At 50.1% G+C, this 20,222-nt stretch overlaps 1 protein-coding gene across 1 annotated transcript in view; it reads right to left on the reverse strand.

Moving 5' to 3' along the window:
- Nucleotides 1-1,469: 1,469 nt before the first annotated feature.
- Nucleotides 1,470-20,222, reverse strand: part of LOC147093349 (RING finger protein 112-like) — a 232,672-nt gene continuing 213,919 nt past the window's right edge. The window contains exon 11 of the mRNA XM_085974283.1: nt 1,470-3,812. Within this exon, the coding sequence (XP_085830409.1) occupies nt 3,426-3,812 (387 nt within the window). The 3' untranslated portion in view covers nt 1,470-3,425. The remainder of the gene's footprint in view (nt 3,813-20,222) is intronic.

Raw genomic sequence — 20,222 nt, forward strand, 5'->3', positions numbered from 1 at the left:
AGTCCCTGCAGAGCATCTGTAACGTCCGTAAAAATGCCTCTACCGATTCCCCCGGTTGCTGCCTGCGGGATCCCAGGAGGTGTCTGGCGTAAATCGTATTCACTGGGCGCATGTATTGCCCTTTTAGCAGGTCGAGAGCCATCGTGTACGTAGTAGCATCCCGGATGAGTGTATATACTTGAGGGCTTACCTGGGCGGTCAGGAATTTTAATTTGTTCTCCCCCGATGTCACGGCGGAGACTTCTAGGAAGGATTCAAAGCAGCTCAGCCAGTGTTCGAAATTGGTAGATGAACTCACCGCTTGGGGGTCGAGGTCCAGGCATGTTGGTCTGAGGGCTCGCAGCAACGCCTGCTGTTGTTGCTGCTCCGTTCCGGACATTTTACTTTTAGTTAATAAAATTGATACGCTTATCAATTACTCCATAAAAGGCGATGAATTAGGAAAGTAATGAAAAGGTTTTTATTAACTAAAGAACAGAGCATGCCTCTCGTGGACGACTGGTTCCAAGAAGGAAGTGGGTTGCCGGGCAGCCACCTTTATACCAGGTCATGTAGGCGGAGCCAGCTGAGGCATGCATTGGTACACAGTGAGTAGCAAGAGGTAACAATGTGCAATAACGATAACAGTAGTAAACAACAATGAAAACAGTAACAGTGGTTTACCACACTGTAAAAGAGAATTTCACGGAATTAAAGCGATTCGTCGCGCATTTTGGTTATGTCATTCCCCCTCTTCCCGAAAACCTCACCAAGATTTTAAAAGCCGTTATAGTTTCACAGATGCATTTTTACACACTGGAGCAGAAGACATTAGAGATAGGGAAAGACATATTGGACATAGCCACCCCACCATGGTGGGACCTGTTCACTAATATAGAGATCCCGGCCTGGATTAGAATAGCATCCCATATCCTAGTAGTGTGTCAGGTTTTTATTGTAATATTCCTACTGTTCGTGCATTGCAAGAGAGGCAAACGCCTCCAGAGGCAAGAGAACACAGGAGAATGGAGAGAGCGCTATGTACAAGTGGGGGAAGAGGACACCCCAGTTTAAGCTGCTGAGTATTAAAAGTTAAAGCGTCCCTCCACTCTTGATTTTAGCCACTGCATGTTTTAAGTGTGTGAATACTGTTGTGTTATAACTGATTGATAAGTTTTCTGTTTTGTTTGATTAATAAAAGGAGTATGCAGGTGGTGCAAGGGGCATTGGCACCCTTCACATCTGAAAGATGAATGTGTTATAGTGTAAGATAATGCTGCCTATGATTGTCCAACTGTACACAAGGTAATTTTTCTGAAATGGGAACTGCATGTGTCGTGAGGGCCATAGATAGTTAATTACCAGGAATGTTTGGATGTGAAGAATCAGGGAAAATTTGCTCACCAAGGATTATTGATACTTTAAGCAAGCTATCAGTATCACGGGGGGCTGTAAGATTCGAATTTTCAGTAATTAATCACGCAAGAAAATAGGGTTAATAAGACAGTTTATTGACCAAAAGAAGCTTGTACAGAATAACCTTTGATAAAAGGGCATACAAAATGGCCGCCGGACCCCGTGATCAGTTTCGGGGACCATTTGATTTCTGTTACTGCGAGCCAGGCAGGCTTGTGGATTGAGGACAGTAAGCCCGTGAAAGCCAGTATCGGGAAACCGAAACTCATGGAACTGAGCATACATACTAATTAGATTCTAAGTACAGGACAGTCTTGGGTTACAGGATGAGGCCCATCAAGAAATGGGCGGACAATTGAATGAACACTCAAACCCATTTACTGTACAAAGGAAAACCGTTTGACAGCCATCAAGGGCAATCTCCAGACCGATCAATATACGAACCGAGTTACGGTGACAAAGTAAAAGGCATTATCGGCCCAGGAAGGACAGTTAAGCTATCACCGGCTCCCGTTACAAGACAAATGCCCCTGCAGAGATTTCTGCCCGCCAAAAGTATTACAAAGACAGGACGATGATTTGGCGGGAGATAAGGCTGTCCAAAAGGGTATAATTATGGGTTTGAAAAGTCCATCAGGACGAATGACGATTACGACTATGATTACGCTTCGCTTCACCTCGACCGCTACGATTCACAATTCATTTTTCTTCAGTGCGATTCGTAACTTCGGTGTGGAATGGAAAACGATGGGAAGACGACGAGGGTGGCCCGGGTACTTTTGTCGGGAGATCATCGACGACCCAGGCCGAAGGAGAAGACACCCTCGGGAAAACGATGATTTAGGCCGGAGAAAAGGATACTCCGGGCCTAGACCTCCAGGGCCTCAACATACCATTCGACCAGGAACTTCCCATGTGCAGTTCTACAACATCACATCAGTGACAGAGTCTTCCATGGGCATCCAGTTCCTAAAGTCACGTCGGTAACGGATTCATCCATGACGAGCGCTCATCAAGACTGTATCTGCTGCCTCATTGCATGAGAGAAATAAAAACTGTGCCAGAAGTTTCCAAATCCATGTGACGATGGAAAGCTGTGCCAAAAGGCTGCGAACCCCCTTTTGCGAATCTGAAAGTGGTGAGCATGATCCCGAGTTCCGCAAGTCGAAACTTAGTTTAGGTCTAGGGGAGGGGGTTAAGAGAAATCGTAATGTGTTTCCCCTTTTACGATGTGCCGTGTGTTTCCGGGTGCTCCGGTTTCCTCCCACAGTCCAAAGATGTGCAGGGTTAGGTTGATTGGCTATGATAAAAAATGACCCTCAGTGTTAGGGGGATTAAATACGTGGGGTTACGGGGATAGGGTGGGATATGTGTTGGTGTAGGGGTTACGGGGATCAGGTGGGATATGTGTCGGTGCAGGCTCGATGGGCCGAAATGGCCTCTATCTGTACTGTGGGGTTTCTGTGATTTCTGTGATTCTGTGTTCCCCATTTCCATAGAGTTAAGTTTATAGATATGTGCATGATTGTAGTTTATTTTAATCTGTGCTTATGACATGTATTTTACAATACTGCAAACTGTTTTATAATAAAAGCCTCCACTTCATGCTATTCAACCTGGTCTATTGAGTTTTTCACTGCACTACAGTTCCCTGCACCTAAGTCCAAGGTCTAGAACCGTAGGGAAGAGTGGGTCGATCCACTCAAGGGTAATTATTGCACGAAGCCTGGTAGGAGACCAGAAAGAGCAAGAGAAATCCCCTACAGTGCAAGGTCTTGAACCAAGGGAGTGGGAGCGATTCGAACCGCTCATAAGTCAGAGGCGAAGCTGACCCCACACACCACCCCCTACAATCTCATTCAATGGCAGAACGGGCTCGAGGGACTGAAAGGCCTACTTCCACAGAGCAATGCCATCTTCTATGTTTCTATCATTATATATTGAAAGTAATAGAGGAAAGGGGTTATAAAGGCACAGGAAGCATCCGCGTTAGCGATCGAGAGAGGGAAGGGGAGGGTGCTCTCTTCTATCTACTGTGTCGACAGCCTCCTGAATCTCGACACTGTTACTCTGTTTATTTGTACTTCAAAATCAGCGCCGCAGTGGCAGCTGCCGCCGTCATCAAGTTGCTGCACATCGCAACAACACTTGCATCCCCCCGCCACCGGCCCGCAAACCGCGAGCACACCAGCACCGACGTCGAGCCCAAACTTTTCATTGTAAGTAGCGCAAAACCCGTTGATCTTCCACTGCAACTTGTCGCGCAGTTCCTGGGTCAACTTCTTGATCTGCTCCGAGCTACCACACAGCTTCTTTTCAAAAGCCACCAGCAGCTCCTCGGCTTTCAGCTCCAGCATTTTCCTCATGTCATCTGGACTGGTTGGCCGGCTGTTGACAGTTCTGTCCATAGATCGGTTCTGAAAGCCAAATACAGAATGGCGTTATATATAGAGTAAAGCTGCCTCTACAATGTCCCATCAAACACTCCCAGGGCAGGTACAGCACGGGTAAGATACAGAGTAAAGCTCCCTCTACACTGTCCCATCAAACACTCCCAGGGCAGGTACAGCACGGGTTAGATACAGAGTAAATCTCCCTCTACACTGTCACATCAAACACTCCCAGGGAAGGTACAGCACGGGTTAGATACAGAGTAAATCTTCCTCTACAATGTCCCATCAAACACTCCAAGGGCAGGTACAGCACGGGTTAGATACAGAGTACGACTCCCTCTACACTGTCCCATCAAACAAACGCAGGGCAGGTACAGCACGGGTTAGATACAGAGTAAAGCTCCCTCTACACTGTCCCATCAAACACTCCCAGGGCAGGTACAGCACGGGTTAGATACAAAGTAAAGCTCGCTCTACACTGTCCCATCAAAAAATCCCAGGGCAGGTAAAGCACGGGTTAGATACAGAGTAAAGCTACTTCTACACTGTCCCATCAAACAATCCTAGGATAGGTACAGCACGGGTTAGATACAGAGTAAAGCTTCCTCTACACTGTCTGATCAAACACTCCCAGGGCAGTAACAGCACGGGTTAGATACAGAGTAATGATCCCTCTACACTGTCCCACTAAACACTACCAGGGCAGATACAGCATAGGTTAGATACAAGGTAAAGCTCAGTCTACACTGTCCCATCAAACACTCCCAGGGCAGGTAGAGCACGGGTTAAATACAGAGTAAAGCTGCCTCTTCACTGTTCCATCAAACACTCCAAGGACAGGAACAGCACGGGTTAGATAAAGAGTTAAACTCCCTCTACACTGTCTCATCAAACACTCCCAGGGCAATTACAGCATGGGTTAGATACAGAGTAATGATCCCTCTACACTGTCCCAAAAACACTACCAGGGCAGATACAGCACAGGTTGTATACAAGGTAAAGCTCCGTCTACAATGTCCCATCAAACACTCTCATGATAGGTACAGCACGGGGTTAGATACAGAGTTACGCTCCCTCTGCACTGTCCCAACAAACAATCCAAGGAAAGGTACAGCACGGGTTAGATACAGAGTAAAGCTCACTCTACACTGTCCCATCAAACATTCCCATGGCACGTGCAGCACTGGGTTAGATACAGAGTAAAGCTCCCTCTACACTGTCCCAACAAATACTCCCAGTGCAGGTAATGCACAGGTTAGATACAGAGTAAAGCTCCCTCTACACTGTTCCATCAAACACTCACACGATAGGTACAGCACGGATTAGGTACAGAGTAAATCTCCCTCTATACTGTCGCATCAAACACACCCAGGGCAGGTACAACATGGGGTAGCTGTAGAGTAAAGCTCCCTCTAATTGCCCCATCAATCACTCCCAGGCAGCTACAGCACGGGGTTAGATACAGAGTAAAGCTCATCGACACTGTTCCATCAAACACTCCTAGGGCAGGTAAAGCACGGGGTTAGATACAGTGTAAAGCACCCATCTGCAATGTCCCATCAAATACTCTCAGGGCAGGTACAGCACAGATCAGATACAGAGTAAAGCTCCATCTACACTGTCCCATCAAACACTCCCAGGGCAGGTACAGCCAGACTTAGATACAGAGTAAAGCTCGCTCTACACTGTCCCATCAAACACTCCCAGGGCAGGTACAGCACGGGTAACATAGTGAGTGAAGCTCCTACTACACTGTCCCATCATACACAACCAGAGCAGGTACAGCATGAGTTAGATGCAGAGTAATTCTCCCTCTACACTGTCCCATCAAACACTCCCAGGTGAGGTACAGCACAGGTTAGATAAAGACTAAAGCTCCCTCTACAGTGACCCATCAAACACTCCCAGTGCAGCTACAGAACAAGTCAGATACAGAGTAAAGGTCCAACTACAATGTCGAATCAATCACTCCCAGGGCAGGTAAAGCACGGGTTAAACATAGAGTAACGCTCCCTATACACTGTCCCATCAAACACTCACAGGGCAGGTACATCAATTATTACATGCAGAGTAAATCTCCCTGTACACTGTCCAATCAAACACTCCCAGGGCAGGTACAGCACGGGATTCGATACAGAGTAAAGCTCCCTCTGCCTTATCCCAACAAACACTCCCAGGGCAGGTACTGCACGGGTTTGATACAGAGTAATGCTCCCTCTCCACTGTCCCATCAAACACTCCCAGGGCAGGTACAGCACGGGTAAGATACAGAGTAAATCTCCCTCTAGACTGTCCCATCAAACACTCCCAGGGCAGAAACAGAGCGAGTTAGATACAGAGTAAAGCTCCCTCTACAATGTCCCATCAAACACTCCTGGGGCAGGTACAGCATGGGGTAGATGTAGAGTAAAGCTCCCTCTAATTGCCCCATCAAACACTCCCAGGCAGCTACAGCACGGGGTTAGATACAGATTAAAGCTCATCGACACTGTCCCATCAAGCAATCCTAGGGCAGGTAAAGCACGGCGTTAGATACAGTGCAAAGCACCCTCTACAATGTCCCATCAAATACTCTCAGGGCAGGTACAGCACAGATTAGATACAGAGTAAAGGTCCAACTACAATGTCGAATCAATCACTCCCAGGGCAGGTAAAGCACGGGTTAAACACAGAGTAACGCTCCCTATACACTGTCCCATCAAACACTCACAGGGCAGGTACATCAATGATTACATGCAGAGTAAATCTCCCTCTCCACTGTCCCATCAAACACTCCCAGGGCAGGTACAGCATGGGTAAGATACAGAGTAAAGCTCACTCTACACTGTCCCATCAAACACTCCCAGGGCAGAAACAGAACGAGATAGATACAGAGTAAAGCTCCCTCTACAATGTCCCATCAAACACTCCCGGGGCAGGTACAGCACGTGTTAGATAAAGAGTAAAGGTCCCTCTAAATTGTCCCATCAAACACTCCCAGGGCAGGTACAGCAGGAGTTAGATAGAGAATCAAGCTCCCTCTGCACTGTCCCATCAAACAGTCCCAGGGCAGATACAGCAAGGTTTAGATACAGAGTAAATTTCCCTCTACACTGTCCCATCAAAAGCTCCCAGGGCAGGTAAAGCACGTTTTAGATACACAGTAAAACTCGCTCTACACTGTCCCATCAAACATTCCAAGGGAGTTGCACTACGTGTTAGATGCAGAGTAAAGCTCCCTCTACACTCTGCAATGAAACGCCCCCAGAGCAGATATAGCACAGGGTAGATACAGCTTAAATCTCCATCAACACTTTCCCATCAAAAACTGCCAGGGCAGATATGGCAGGGGTTAGATACAGAGTAAAACTCCCTCTACACTGTCCCATCAAACACTCCCAGGGCAGGTACAGCACGGGTTAGATAGAGAGTAAAGCTGCCTCTGCACTGTTCCATCAAACACTCCAAGGACAGGTACAGCATGTGATGAAATATATTCCATTCATCACTGCCTGTGACTGTGGTCGGTTTCAGTGTCATTTCCCTTCCCCCAGTCCTCATTGTGTTATGTATTGGAATGTGCTTGAATGTGCTGTGTGTAGGGCTCCGCCCATACCTGGCCCCTTTTGTAAGCTGGCTCAGTGTGGCCTCAGCCTCCAGAAGGAAGACATCTCTCTCTTTTACGTGTTACTTTCTAAGTTAATAAAAGCCTTATTTTGTTTCGCTAACATCGAGTCTCGGAACTTATTGAGGCACATCAATTTTATTAATTTATTTTTCAACACTATGGACCAACTACTAAAACCCGAACGTTTGGACTTGGATCAACATGCTCCGGACGCATCAGCACGCTTCGGACACTGGTTTGAGTGTATGGAATTCTTCGTGGACAATTCCGCAGCCTTCAAAGAGGCTACGGACGCTGCGAGGATGAGACTCGGAATTCTGCGGAATTGGGTAAGCCACCGGGTTTACCCCCTCATCCAAGACGCCGATACATACCTGGCCGCCTGCGACATCTTAAAGGCACATTAACAGCAGCCTACGAATGAGGTGTATGCTAGGCATCTACTCGCTACTCGCGCACAGCGACCTGGGGAATCGGTGGAGGAGTTCCTAAGCATCCTGAAAATGCTTGGCAAAGACTGTAAGTGCCGAGATGTAAAAGCCGCAGTGTACACCGACGAGCTTGTTCGTGATGCCTTTATCACAGGCCTCAGCTCCACTTACATCCGCCAAAGACTGCTGGAAAAAACGGGGTTGGACCTGAAACAGGCTGCGGACACCGCGCGGTCCCTGGATGTGGCCCAGAGAAACTCGGACGCCTACTCTTCAGCCCGCGCCATCCACGCCGCCACGTGCGCACCGAGGGTGCCGCCATCTTGGAAGGCATCTTCCCCGCCCGGCAGCCCGACACTGGCGGGGCCCAGCTCTCCCCCAAGAAGCCCTACGACAGCCGCGACGCATCAGGGGCCCAACTGCTACTTCTGCGGGCAGCCAAAGCACACCAGAAACCTGTGCCCGGCGAAAGGCACCACCTGCTTTAAGTGCGGTAAGAAGGGGCACTTCGGGAAGGTGTGCAGAGGGAACCCCGCCGGAAAACCAACCGCCGGAAACCCGCAACCGCCGCGTGTGCACCGTGGGAGCGGCCATCTTGGACGGCATCTTGCCCGACCTCGTGGGGTCCGCCATCTTATGAGCAGACAGCGTGGACACCATCTTGTATCGATCAGGGCCCTACAGTGGCATCGGTCACTGTGGACCAGACCAGGCCGCACCCGCTATCCAAATCAATGGTGGACATCGAGGTAAATGGGTGCCGGGTTAAATGCTTAATTGACAGTGGAAGCACGGAGAGTTTTATCCACCCTGAACTGGCACAGCAACTCTCCCTAAAGGTGGTCCCTACTGAGGGTACCATCTCCATGGCTGATAAAACCCAGACATCGACCATTCTGGGTTACTGCACGGTACAATTGGGCATTAACGGAACTGTATACGATAATTTTAAAGTGTTAATCATGAAGAACCTATGTGCGAGCGTGATCTTGGGCCTGGATTTCCAGTGCAACCACCTAAGCATCACGCTCAAGTATGGTGGGTCCCAGCCGCCCCTCACAGTGTGAGGTCTGGCTACCCTGAAGGTAAAGCCACCTTCGCTATTCGCGAACCTTACCCCTAACTGCCGGCCAATAGCGACCAAAAGCAGGAGGTACAGCTGGGATGACAGGTGGTTTATCGCAACCGAGGTAGACAGGCGCCTGAAAGAGCGCATTATTGAACGCAGCAACAGCCCGTGGCGCACCCAAGTGGTAGTGGTAAGGGGTAGCGAGAAGAAACGGATGGTGATCGACTATAGTCAAACGATCAACAGGTACACCCAACTAGACGCCTACCCGCTACCCAGCATATCAGAAATGGTGAACCAAATCGCCCAAAACCGGGTGTTCTCCACCATCGACCTCTAGTCAGCGTACCACCAGCTCCCTATCAGGCCGGAGGACCGCCCGTACACCGCCTTCGAGGCGAACGGACGCCTCTACCAATTCCTCAGAGTCCCCTTTGGGGTGACGAATGGGGTCTCGGTCTTTCAGAGGGAGATGGACCACATGGTCGATGAACACCACTTGCAGGCAACCTTCCCCTACCTCGACAACGTCACCATCTGCGGCCACAATCAGCAGGATCACGACTCGAACCTCGAGAGGTGCCTGGAAACCGCACAAAAACTCAACCTCACCTACAACGAGGACAAGTGCGTTTTCAACACCACGTGCCTCTGCATACTAGGCAGCGTGGTGGAGAATGGGGAAATCGGACCAGACCCCGACCGATTGCGCCCCCTACGGGAGCTGCCCCTGCCCAACACTCCCAAAGCCCTGAAAAGGTGCCTGGGGTTATTTTCTTATTATTCCCAATGGGTCCCCAACTACTCCGACAAAGCCCGCCCCCTCTTGAAAGCATCCTCTTTTCCGCTCTCTGCTGAGGCCCACACCGCCTTCAAAAGCATTAAGCAGGATATTGAGCGGGCCACGCTACAGGCAGTGGATGAGAACACTCCATTTCAAGTGGAAAGTGATGCGTCTGACTTCGCCTTGGCGGCCACCCTCAACCAGGCGGGGCGGCCCGTAGCTTTCTTCTCGAGGACCCTCAAAGGGCCCGAGATCAGACACTCCTCCGTGGAAAAGGAGGCCCAAGCCATCGTGGAGGCAGTGCGCCACTGGCGCCACTACCTAGCCGGCAAACGCTTCACCCTACTTACTGACCAGCGGTCAATAGCGTTTATGTTCAACAATAAACAGAGGGGGAAGATTAAAAATGATAAGATTCTTAGGTGGCGGATCGAGCTCTCCACCTTCGAGTACGACATTATTTAACTGCCAGGGGCCCTTAACGAATCCCCTGACGCCCTCTCATGAGGGATGTGTGCCAGCGCCACCGGGGATCGGCTACAGACCCTCCACAATGACCTCTGCCACCCAGGGGTCACGCGGCTGTTCCACTTCATGAAGTCCCGTAACTTACCCTACTCGATTGAGGAAGTTCGGTCACTGACCAGGAACTGCCGCACTTGCGCTGAGTGCAAGCCTCGGTTCTACCGCCCAGATAGAGCCAACTTAATCAAAGCTACACGGCCCTTTGAGTGGCTCAGCTTAGATTTCAAAGGCCCCCTCCCGTCCGTCGACCGCAATGTTTACTTCCTGAACATTGTGGACGAATACTCCCGGTTCCCATTCGCCTTCCCCTGCTCAGACATGACCAGCGCCATGGTCATTAAATGCCTCAACAGCCTGTTCTGCCTGTTCGGTATGCCGAGCTACATCCATACGGATAGGGGGGCGTCCTTCATGAGTGAAGAGCTACGCCAGTACATGCTGTCCAAGGGGATCGCCACGAGCCGTACCACCAGCTACAACCCCCGGGGTAACGGCCAGGTGGAGCGAGAGAACGGGACAGTGTGGAAAGCAGTCACTCTAGCTCTAAGGACCAAGGGCCTCCCTATCTCCCGCTGGCAGGAAGTCCTCTCGGATGTGCTCCATTCGATACGGTCGCTATTGTGTACGGCCACTAATGCCACGCCTCATGAATGTATGTTTGTCTTTCCCCGGAAATCCACCTCAGGTGTATCCATGCCATCATGGCTCTCCACCCCAGGTCTGGTACTCGTGCGAAGGCATGTGAGGGGCCACAAGACGGACCCTCTCGTGGAGCCAGTACACCTACTCCACGCCAACGCCCAATACGCATATGTCCGGCACGCCGACGGAAGGGAGGACACTGTGTCCATAAAAGATGTCGCCCCAGCCGGCATCGACAACAACCACGGCAATTGCAGTGACAACGATCACAGCAATTCTTACCCACCCACTACTCCTTTCAACGACCACAGCAACCCTTACCCACCCACTACTCTTTCATCATCCCCGGAAGAACATCGACCAACGGCACCCCCACCAACTACCCCTTCAACAACCCTGGCGGCACCCCCGGCAGAGACCCAGGAGGCTACCGGGGACACCCAGCCGACACCCGCAGCACCATGTCGGTCGCAGAGGACTATCAAACCCCCGAACAGACTAAATCTATAGAAGGGGTGAATGTGATGAAATATATTCCATTCATCACTGCCTGTGACTGTGGTCGGTTTCAGTGTTATTTCCCTTCCCCCAGTCCTCATTGTATTATGTATTGGAATGTGCTGGAATGTGCTGTGTGTAGGGCTCCGCCCATACCTGGCCCATTTTGTCAGCTGGCTCAGTGTGGCCTCAGCCTCCAGAAGGAAGACATCTCTCTCTTTTACGTGTTACTTTCTAAGTTAATAAAAGCCTTATTTTGTTTTGCTAACATCGAGTCTCAGAACTTATTAAGGCACATCACAGCACGGGTTAGATAAAGAGTAAAGCTACCTCCACACTGTCCCATCAAACAATCCCAGGATAGGTACAGCACGGGTTAGATACAGAGTAAAGCTCCCTCCACACTGTCCCATCAAAAACTCCCAGGGCAGTAACAGCACGGGTTAAATACAGAGCAATGATCCCTCTACACTGTCCCACTAAACACTACCAGGGCAGATACAGCATAGGTTAGATACAAGGTAAAGCTCCGTCTACACTGTCCCATCAAACACTCCCAGGACAGGTACAGCACGGGGTTAGACACAGAGTTACGCTCCCTCTACACTGTCCCAACAAACAATCCAAGGGAAGGTACAGCATGGGTAGATACAGAGTAAAGCTCACTCTACACTGTCCCATCAAACATTCCCACGGCAGGTGCAGCACTGGGTTAGATACAGAGAAAAGCTCCCTCTACACTTTCCCAACAAACACTCCCAGTGCAGGTACTGCACAGGTTAGTTACAGAGTAAAGCTCCCTCTACACTTTTCAATCAAACACTCTCACGATAGGGATGGCACGGGTTAGATACAGAGTAAAGCTCCCACTACACTGTCGCATCAAACACACCCAGGGAAGGTAGAGCACGGGGTAGATGTAGAGTAAAGCTCCCTCTACATTGCCCCATTAAACACTCCCAGGCAGCTACAGCACAGGGTTAGATACAGAGTAAAGCTCATCGACACTGTCCCACCAAACCCTCCTAGGGCAGGTAAAGCACGGGGTTAGATATAGTGCAAAGCAGCCTCTACAATGTCCCATCAACACTCTCAGGGCAGTTGCAGTACAGATTAGATACAGAGTAATGCTCCATCTACACTGTCCCATCAAACACTCCCAGGGCAGATACAGCAAGTGTTAGATAAAGAGTAAAGCTCGCTCTACACTGTCCCATCAAACACTCCAAGGGCAGGTACAGCACGGGTAACATAGCGAGTGAAGCTCCTACTACACTGTCCCATCAAACACTCCCAGAGCAGGTACAGCATGAGTTAGATGCAGAGTAATTCTCCCTCTACACTGTCCCATCAAACACTCCCAGGGCAGGTACAGGACAGGTTAGATAAAGAGTAAAGCTCCCTCTACAGTGACCCATCAAACACTCCCAGGGCAGCTGCAGAACAAGTTAGATACAGAGTAAAGCTCCAACTACAATGTCGAATCAAACACTCCCAGGGCAGGTGCAGCACAGTTTAGATACAGAGTAAAGCTCTCTCTGCACTCTCCCACCAATCACTCCCAGGGCAGGTACAGCACAGGTTAAACACAGAGTAACGCTCCCTATAGACTGTCCCATCAAATACTCAAAGGGCAGGTACATCAAGGATTACATGCAGAGTAAATCTCCCTCTACACTGTCCAATCAAACACTCCCAGGGCAGGTACAGCACGGGGTTCAATACAGAGTAAAGCTCCCTCTACACTGTCCCATCAAACACTCCCAGGGCAGATACAGCAAGGGTAAGATACAGAGTAAAGCTCCCTCTACACTGTCCCATCAAACACTCCCAGGGCAGAAACAGAACGAGTTCGATACAGAGTGAAGCTCCCTCTACAATGTCCCATCAAACACTCCCCGGGCAGGTACAGCACGGGTTAGATGAAGAGTAAAGGTCCCTCTACATTGTCCCATCAAACACCCCCAGGGCAGGTACAGAAGGAGTTAGATAGGGAATCAAGGTCCCTCTGCACTGTCCCATCAAGCACTCCCAGGGCAGATACAGCAAGGTTTATATACAGAGTAAATCTCCCTCTACACTGTCCTATCAAAAGCTCCCAGGGCAGGTAAAGCACGGTTTAGGTACACAGTAAAACTCGCTCTACACTCTCCAATGAAACGCCCCCAGAGCAGATATAGCACAGGGTAGATACAGCGTAAAACTCCATCAACACTTTCCCATCAATCACTGCCAGGGCAGATATGGCAGGGGTTGGATACAGAGTAAAGCTCCCCCTACACTGTCCCCATGAAACACTCCCAGGGCAGATACAGCACGGGATAGATGCAGAGTAGAGCTCCCACTATTTTATCCCCTTCAAGCACTCCCAGGGCAGGTACAGCACGGGTTAGATACAGAGTAAAGCTCCCTCTACACTTTCCCATCAAACACTCCCAGGGCAGGTACAGCACGGGTTAGATACAGAGTAAAGCTTCCTCCACAATGTCCCATCAAACACTCCAAGGGCAGGCACAGCACGGGTTAGATACAGAGTAAGACACCCTCTACACTGTCCCATCAAATAAACCCAGGGCAGGTACAGCACGGGTTAGATACAGAGTAAAGCTCCCTCTACACTGTCCCATCAAACACTCCCAGGGCAGGTACAGCACGGGTTAGATACAAAGTAAAGCTCGCTCTACACTGTCCCATCAAACAATCCCAGGGCAGGTACAGCACGTTTTAGATACAGAGTAAAGCTCCCTCTACACTGTCCCATCAAACAATCACAGGATAGGGACAGCACGGACTAGATACAGAGTAAATCTTCCTCTACACTGTCTCATCAAACACTCCCAGTGCAGTAACAGCACGGGTTAGATACAGAGAAATGATCCCTCTACACTGTCCCACTAAACACTACCAGGGCAGATACAGCATAGGTTAGATACAAGGTAAAGCTCCGTCTACACTGCCCCATCAAACACTCCCAGGGCAGGTAGAGCACGGGTTAAATACAGAGTAAAGCTGCCTCTACACTGTTCCATCAAACACTCCAAGGACAGGTACAGCACGGGTTAGATAACGAGTAAAACTCCCTCTACACTGTCCCATCAAACACTCCCAGGATAGTTACAGCACGGGTTAGATACAGAGTAAAGCTTCCTCTACATTGTCTCATCAAACACTCCCAGGGCATTTACAGCATGGGTTAGATACAGAGTAATGATCCCTCGACACTGTCCCACTAAACACTACCAGGGCAGATACAGCATCGGTTGGATACAAGGTAAAGCTTCGTCTACAATGTCCCATCAAACACTCTCACGATAGGTACAGCACGGGGTTAGATACAGAGTTACGCTCCCTCTGCACTGTCCCAACAAACAATCCAAGGAAAGGTACAGCACGGGTTAGATACAGAGTAAAGCTCACTCTACACTGTCCCATCAAACATTCCCATGGCACGTGCAGCACTGGGTTAGATACAGAGTAAAGCGCCCTCTACACTGTCCCAACAAACACTCCCAGTGCAGGTAATGCGCAGGTTAGATACAGAGTAAAGCTGCCTCTACACTGTCCCATCAAACACTCACACGATAGGTACAGCACGGGTTAGGTACAGAGTAAAGCTCCCTCTACACTGTCGCATCAAACACACCCAGGGCAGGTACAGCTTGGGGTAAATGTAGAGTAAAGCTCCCTCTAATAGCCCCATCAAACACTCCCAGGCAGCTACAGCACGGGATTAGATACAGAGTAAAGCTCATCGACACTGTCCCATCAAACACTCCTAGGGCAGGTAAAGCACGGGGTTAGATACAGTGTAAAACACCCTCTACAATGTCCCATCAAATACTCTCATGGCAGGTACAGCACAGATTCGATACAGAGTAAAGCTCCATCTACACTGTCCCATCAAACACTCGCAGGGCAGGTACAGCCAGAGTTAGATACACAGTAAAGCTCGCTCTACACTGTCACATCAAAAACTCCCAGGGCAGGTACAGCATGGGTAACATAGTGAGTGAAGCCCCTACTACACTGTCCCTTCAAACACAACCAGAGCAGGTACTCATGAGTTAGATGCAGAGTAATTCTCCCTCTACACTGTCCCATCAAACACTCCCAGGTGAGGTACAGCACAGGTTAGATAAAGAGTAAAGCTCCCTCTACAGTGACCCATCAAACACTCCCAGGGCAGCTACAGAACAAGTTAGATACAGAGTAAAGCTCCAACTACAATGTCGAATCAATCAATCCCAGGGCAGGTACAGCACGGGTTAAACACAGAGTAACGCTCCCTATACACTGTCCCGTCAAACACTCACAGGGCAGGTACATCAATGATTACATGCAGAGTAAAACTCCCTCTACATTGTCCAATCAAACACGCCCAGGGCAGGTACAGCACGGGATTCGATACAGAGTAAAGCTCCCTCTACCTTATCCCAACAAACACTCCCAGGGCAGGTACTGTACGGGTTTGATACAGAGTAATGCTCCCTCTCCACTGTCCCATCAAACACTCCCAGGGCAATACAGCACGGGTAAGATACAGAGTAAATCTCCCTCTAGACTGTCCCATCAAACACTCCCAGGGCAGAAACAGAGCGAGTTAGATACAGAGTAAAGCTCCCTCTACAATGTCCCATCAAACACTCCTGGGGCAGGTACAGCATGGGGTAGATGTAGAGTAAAGCTCCCTCTAATTGCCCCGTCAAACACTCCCAGGCAGCTACAGCACGGGGTTAGATACAGAGTAAAGCTCCATCTGCACTGTCCCATCAAACACTCCCAGGGCAGGTACAGCCAGAGTTAGATACAGAGTAAAGCTCGCTCTACACTGTCCCATCAAACACTCCCAGGGCAGGTACAGCACTGGTAACATAGTGAGTGATGCTCCTACTACACTGTCCCATCAAACACAACCAGAGCAGGTACAGCATGAGTTAGATGCAGAGTAATTCTCCCTCTACACTGTCCCATCAAACACTCCCAGGTGAGGTACAGCACAGGTTAGATAAAGACTAAAGCTCCCTCTACAGTGACCCATCAAATACTCCCAGGGCAGCTACAGAACAAGTCAGATACAGAGTAAAGGTCCAACTACAATGTCGAATCAATCACTCCCAGGGCAGGTAAAGCACGGGTTAAACATAGAGTAACGCTCCCTTTTCACTGTCCCATCAAACACTCACAGGGCAGGTACATCAATGATTACATGCAGAGTAAATCTCCCTCTACACTGTCCAATCAAACACTCCCAGGGCAGGTACAGCACGGGATTCGATACAGAGTAAAGCTCCCTCTGCCTTATCCCAACAAACACTCCCAGGGCAGGTACTGCACGGGTTTGATACAGAGTAATGCTCCCTCTACACTGTCCCATTAAACACTCCCAGGGCAGGTACAGCACGGGTAAGATACAGAGTAAATCTCCCTCTAGACTGTCCCATCAAACACCCCCAGGGCAGAAACAGAGCGAGTTAGATACAGAGTAAAGCTCCCTCTACAATGTCCCATCAAACACTCCTGGGGCAGGTAAAGCATGGGGTAGATGTAGAGTAAAGCTTCCTCTAATTGCCCCATCAAACACCCCCAGGCAGCTACAGCACGGGGTTAGATACAGATTAAAGCTCATCGACACTGTCCCATCAAGCAATCCTAGGGCAGGTAAAGCACGGCGTTAGATACAGTGTAAAGCACCCTCTACAATGTCCCATCAAATACTCTCAGGGCAGGTACAGCACAGATTAGATACAGAGTAAAGGTCCAACTACAATGTCGAATCAATCACTCCCAGGGCAGGTAAAGCACGGGTTAAACACAGAGTAACGCTCCCTATACACTGTCCCATCAAACACTCACAGGGCAGGTACATCAATGATTACATGCAGAGTAAATCTCCCTCTACACTGTCCAATCAAACACTCCCAGGGCAGGTACAGCACGGGATTCGATACAGAGTAAAGCTCCCTCTACCTTACCCCAACAAACACTCCCAGGGCAGGTACTGCACGGGTTAGATGCAGAGTAATGCTCCCTCTCCACTGTCCCATCAAACACTCCCAGGGCAGGTACAGCATGGGTAAGATACAGAGTAAAGCTCACTCTACACTGTCCCATCAAACACTCCCAGGGCAGAAACAGAACGAGATAGATACAGAGTAAAGCTCCCTCTACAATGTCCCATCAAACACTCCCGGGGCAGGTACAGCACGTGTTAGATAAAGAGTAAAGGTCCCTCTAAATTGTCCCATCAAACACTCCCAGGGCAGGTACAGCAGGAGTTAGATAGAGAATCAAGCTCCCTCTGCACTGTCCCATCAAACAGTCCCAGGGCAGATACAGCAAGGTTTAGATACAGAGTAAATTTCCCTCTACACTGTCCCATCAAAAGCTCCCAGGGCAGGTAAAGCACGTTTTAGATACACAGTAAAACTCGCTCTACACTGTCCCATCAAACATTCCAAGGGAGTTGCACTACGTGTTAGATGCAGAGTAAAGCTACCTCTACACTCTGCAATGAAACGCCCCCAGAGCAGATATAGCACAGGGTAGATACAGCTTAAATCTCCATCAACACTTTCCCATCAAAAACTGCCAGGGCAGATATGGCAGGGGTTAGATACAGAGTAAAACTCCCTCTACACTGTCCCATCAAACACTCCCAGGGCAGGTACAGCACGGGTTAGATAGAGAGTAAAGCTGCCTCTAACTTTCCCATCAAACATTCCCAGGGGAGGTACAGCACGGGTTAGATACAGAGTAAAGCTGCCTCTGCACTGTTCCATCAAACACTCCAAGGACAGGTACAGCATGTGATGAAATATATTCCATTCATCACTGCCTGTGACTGTGGTCGGTTTCAGTGTCATTTCCCTTCCCCCAGTCCTCATTGTTTTATGTATTGGAATGTGCTTGAATGTGCTGTGTGTAGGGCTCCGCCCATACCTGGCCCCTTTTGTAAGCTGGCTCAGTGTGGCCTCAGCCTCCAGAAGCAAGACATCTCTCTCTTTTACGTGTTACTTTCTAAGTTAATAAAAGCCTTATTTTGTTTCGCTAACATCGAGTCTCGGAGCTTATTGAGGCACATCAATTTTATTAACTTATTTTTCAACACTATGGACCAACTCCTGAAACCCGAACGTTTGGACTTGGATCAACATGCTCCGGACGCATCAGCACGCTTCGGACACTGGTTTGAGTGTATGGAATTCTTCCTGGACAATTCCGCAGCCTTCAAAGACGCTACGGACGCTGCGAGGATGAGACTCGGAATTCTGCGGAATTGGGTAAGCCACCGGGTTTACCCCCTCATCCAAGACGCCGATACGTACCTGGCCACCTGCGACATCTTAAAGGCGCATTACCAGCAGCCTACGAATGAGGTGTATGCTAGGCATCTACTCGCTACTCGCGCACAGCGACCTGGGGAATCAGTGGAGGAGTTCCTAAGCATCCTGAAAATGCTTGGCAAAGACTGTAAGTGCCGAGATGTAAAAGCCGCAGTGTACACCGACGAGCTTGTTCACGATGCCATTATCACAGGCCTCAGCTCCACTTACATCCGGCAAAGACTGCTGGAAAAAACGGGGTTGGACCTGAAACAGGCTGCGGACACCGCGCGGTCCCTGGATGTGGCCCAGAGAAACTCAGACGCCTGCTCTTCAGCCCGCGCCATCCACGCCGCCACGTGCGCACCGAGGGCGCCGCCATCTTGGAAGGCATCTTCCCCGCCCGGCAGCCCAACACCGGCGGGGCCCAGCTCTCCCCCCAGCAGCCCTACGACAGCCGCGACGCATCAGGGACCCAACTGCTACTTCTGCGGGCAGCCAAAGCACACCAGAAACCTGTGCCCGGCGAAAGGCACCACCTGCTTTAAGTGCGGTAAGAGGGGGCACTTCGGGAAGGTGTGCAGAGAGAACCCCGCCGGAAAACCAACCGCCGGAAACCCGCAACCGCCGCGTGTGCGCCGTGGGAGCGGCCATCTTGGACGCCATCTTGCCTGACCTCGTGGGGTCCGCCATCTTATGTGCAGACAGCGTGGACGCCATCTTGTATCGATCAGGGCCCAACAGTGGCATCGGTCACAGTGGACCAGACCAGGCCGCAATGGTGGACATCGAGGTAAACGGGTGCCGGGTTAAATGCTTAATTGACAGTGGAAGCACGGAGAGTTTTATCCACCCTGAACTGGCACAGCAACTCTCCCTAAAGGTGGTCCCTACTGAGGGTACCATCTCTATGGCTGATAAAACCCAGACATCGACCATTCTGGGTTACTGCACGGTACAATTGGGCATTAACGGAACTGTATACGATAATTTTAAAGTGTTAATCATGAAGAACCTATGTGCGAGCGTGATCTTGGGCCTGGATTTCCAGTGCAACCACCAAAGCATCACGCTCAAGTACGGTGGGTCTCAGCCGCCCCTCACAGTGTGCGGTCTGGCTACCCTGAAGGTAAATCCACCTTCGCTATTCGCGAACCTTACCCCTAACTGCCGGCCAATAGCGACCAAAAGCAGGAGGTACAGCTGGGAGGACAGGCGGTTTATCGCAACCGAGGTAGACAGGCTCCTGAAAGATCGCATTATTGAACGCAGCAACAGCCCGTGGCGCGCCCAAGTGGTAGTGGTAAGGGGTAGCGAGAAGAAACGGATGGTGATCGACTATAGTCAAACGATCAACAGGTACACCCAACTAGACGCCTACCCGCTACCCCGCATATCAGAAATGGTGAACCAAATCGCCCAATACCGGGTGTTCTCCACCATCGACCTCAAGCCAGCGTACCACCAGCTCCCTATCAGACCAGAGGACCGCCCGTACACCGCCTTCGAGGCGAACGGACGCCTCTACCAATTCCTCAGAGTCCCCTTTGGGGTGA

This window comes from Somniosus microcephalus, unplaced genomic scaffold (assembly GCF_052327205.1).
Source record: "Somniosus microcephalus isolate GS21.2 unplaced genomic scaffold, FLI_Smic_1.0 unresolved_chr1, whole genome shotgun sequence".
Lineage (NCBI taxonomy): Eukaryota > Metazoa > Chordata > Chondrichthyes > Squaliformes > Somniosidae > Somniosus > Somniosus microcephalus.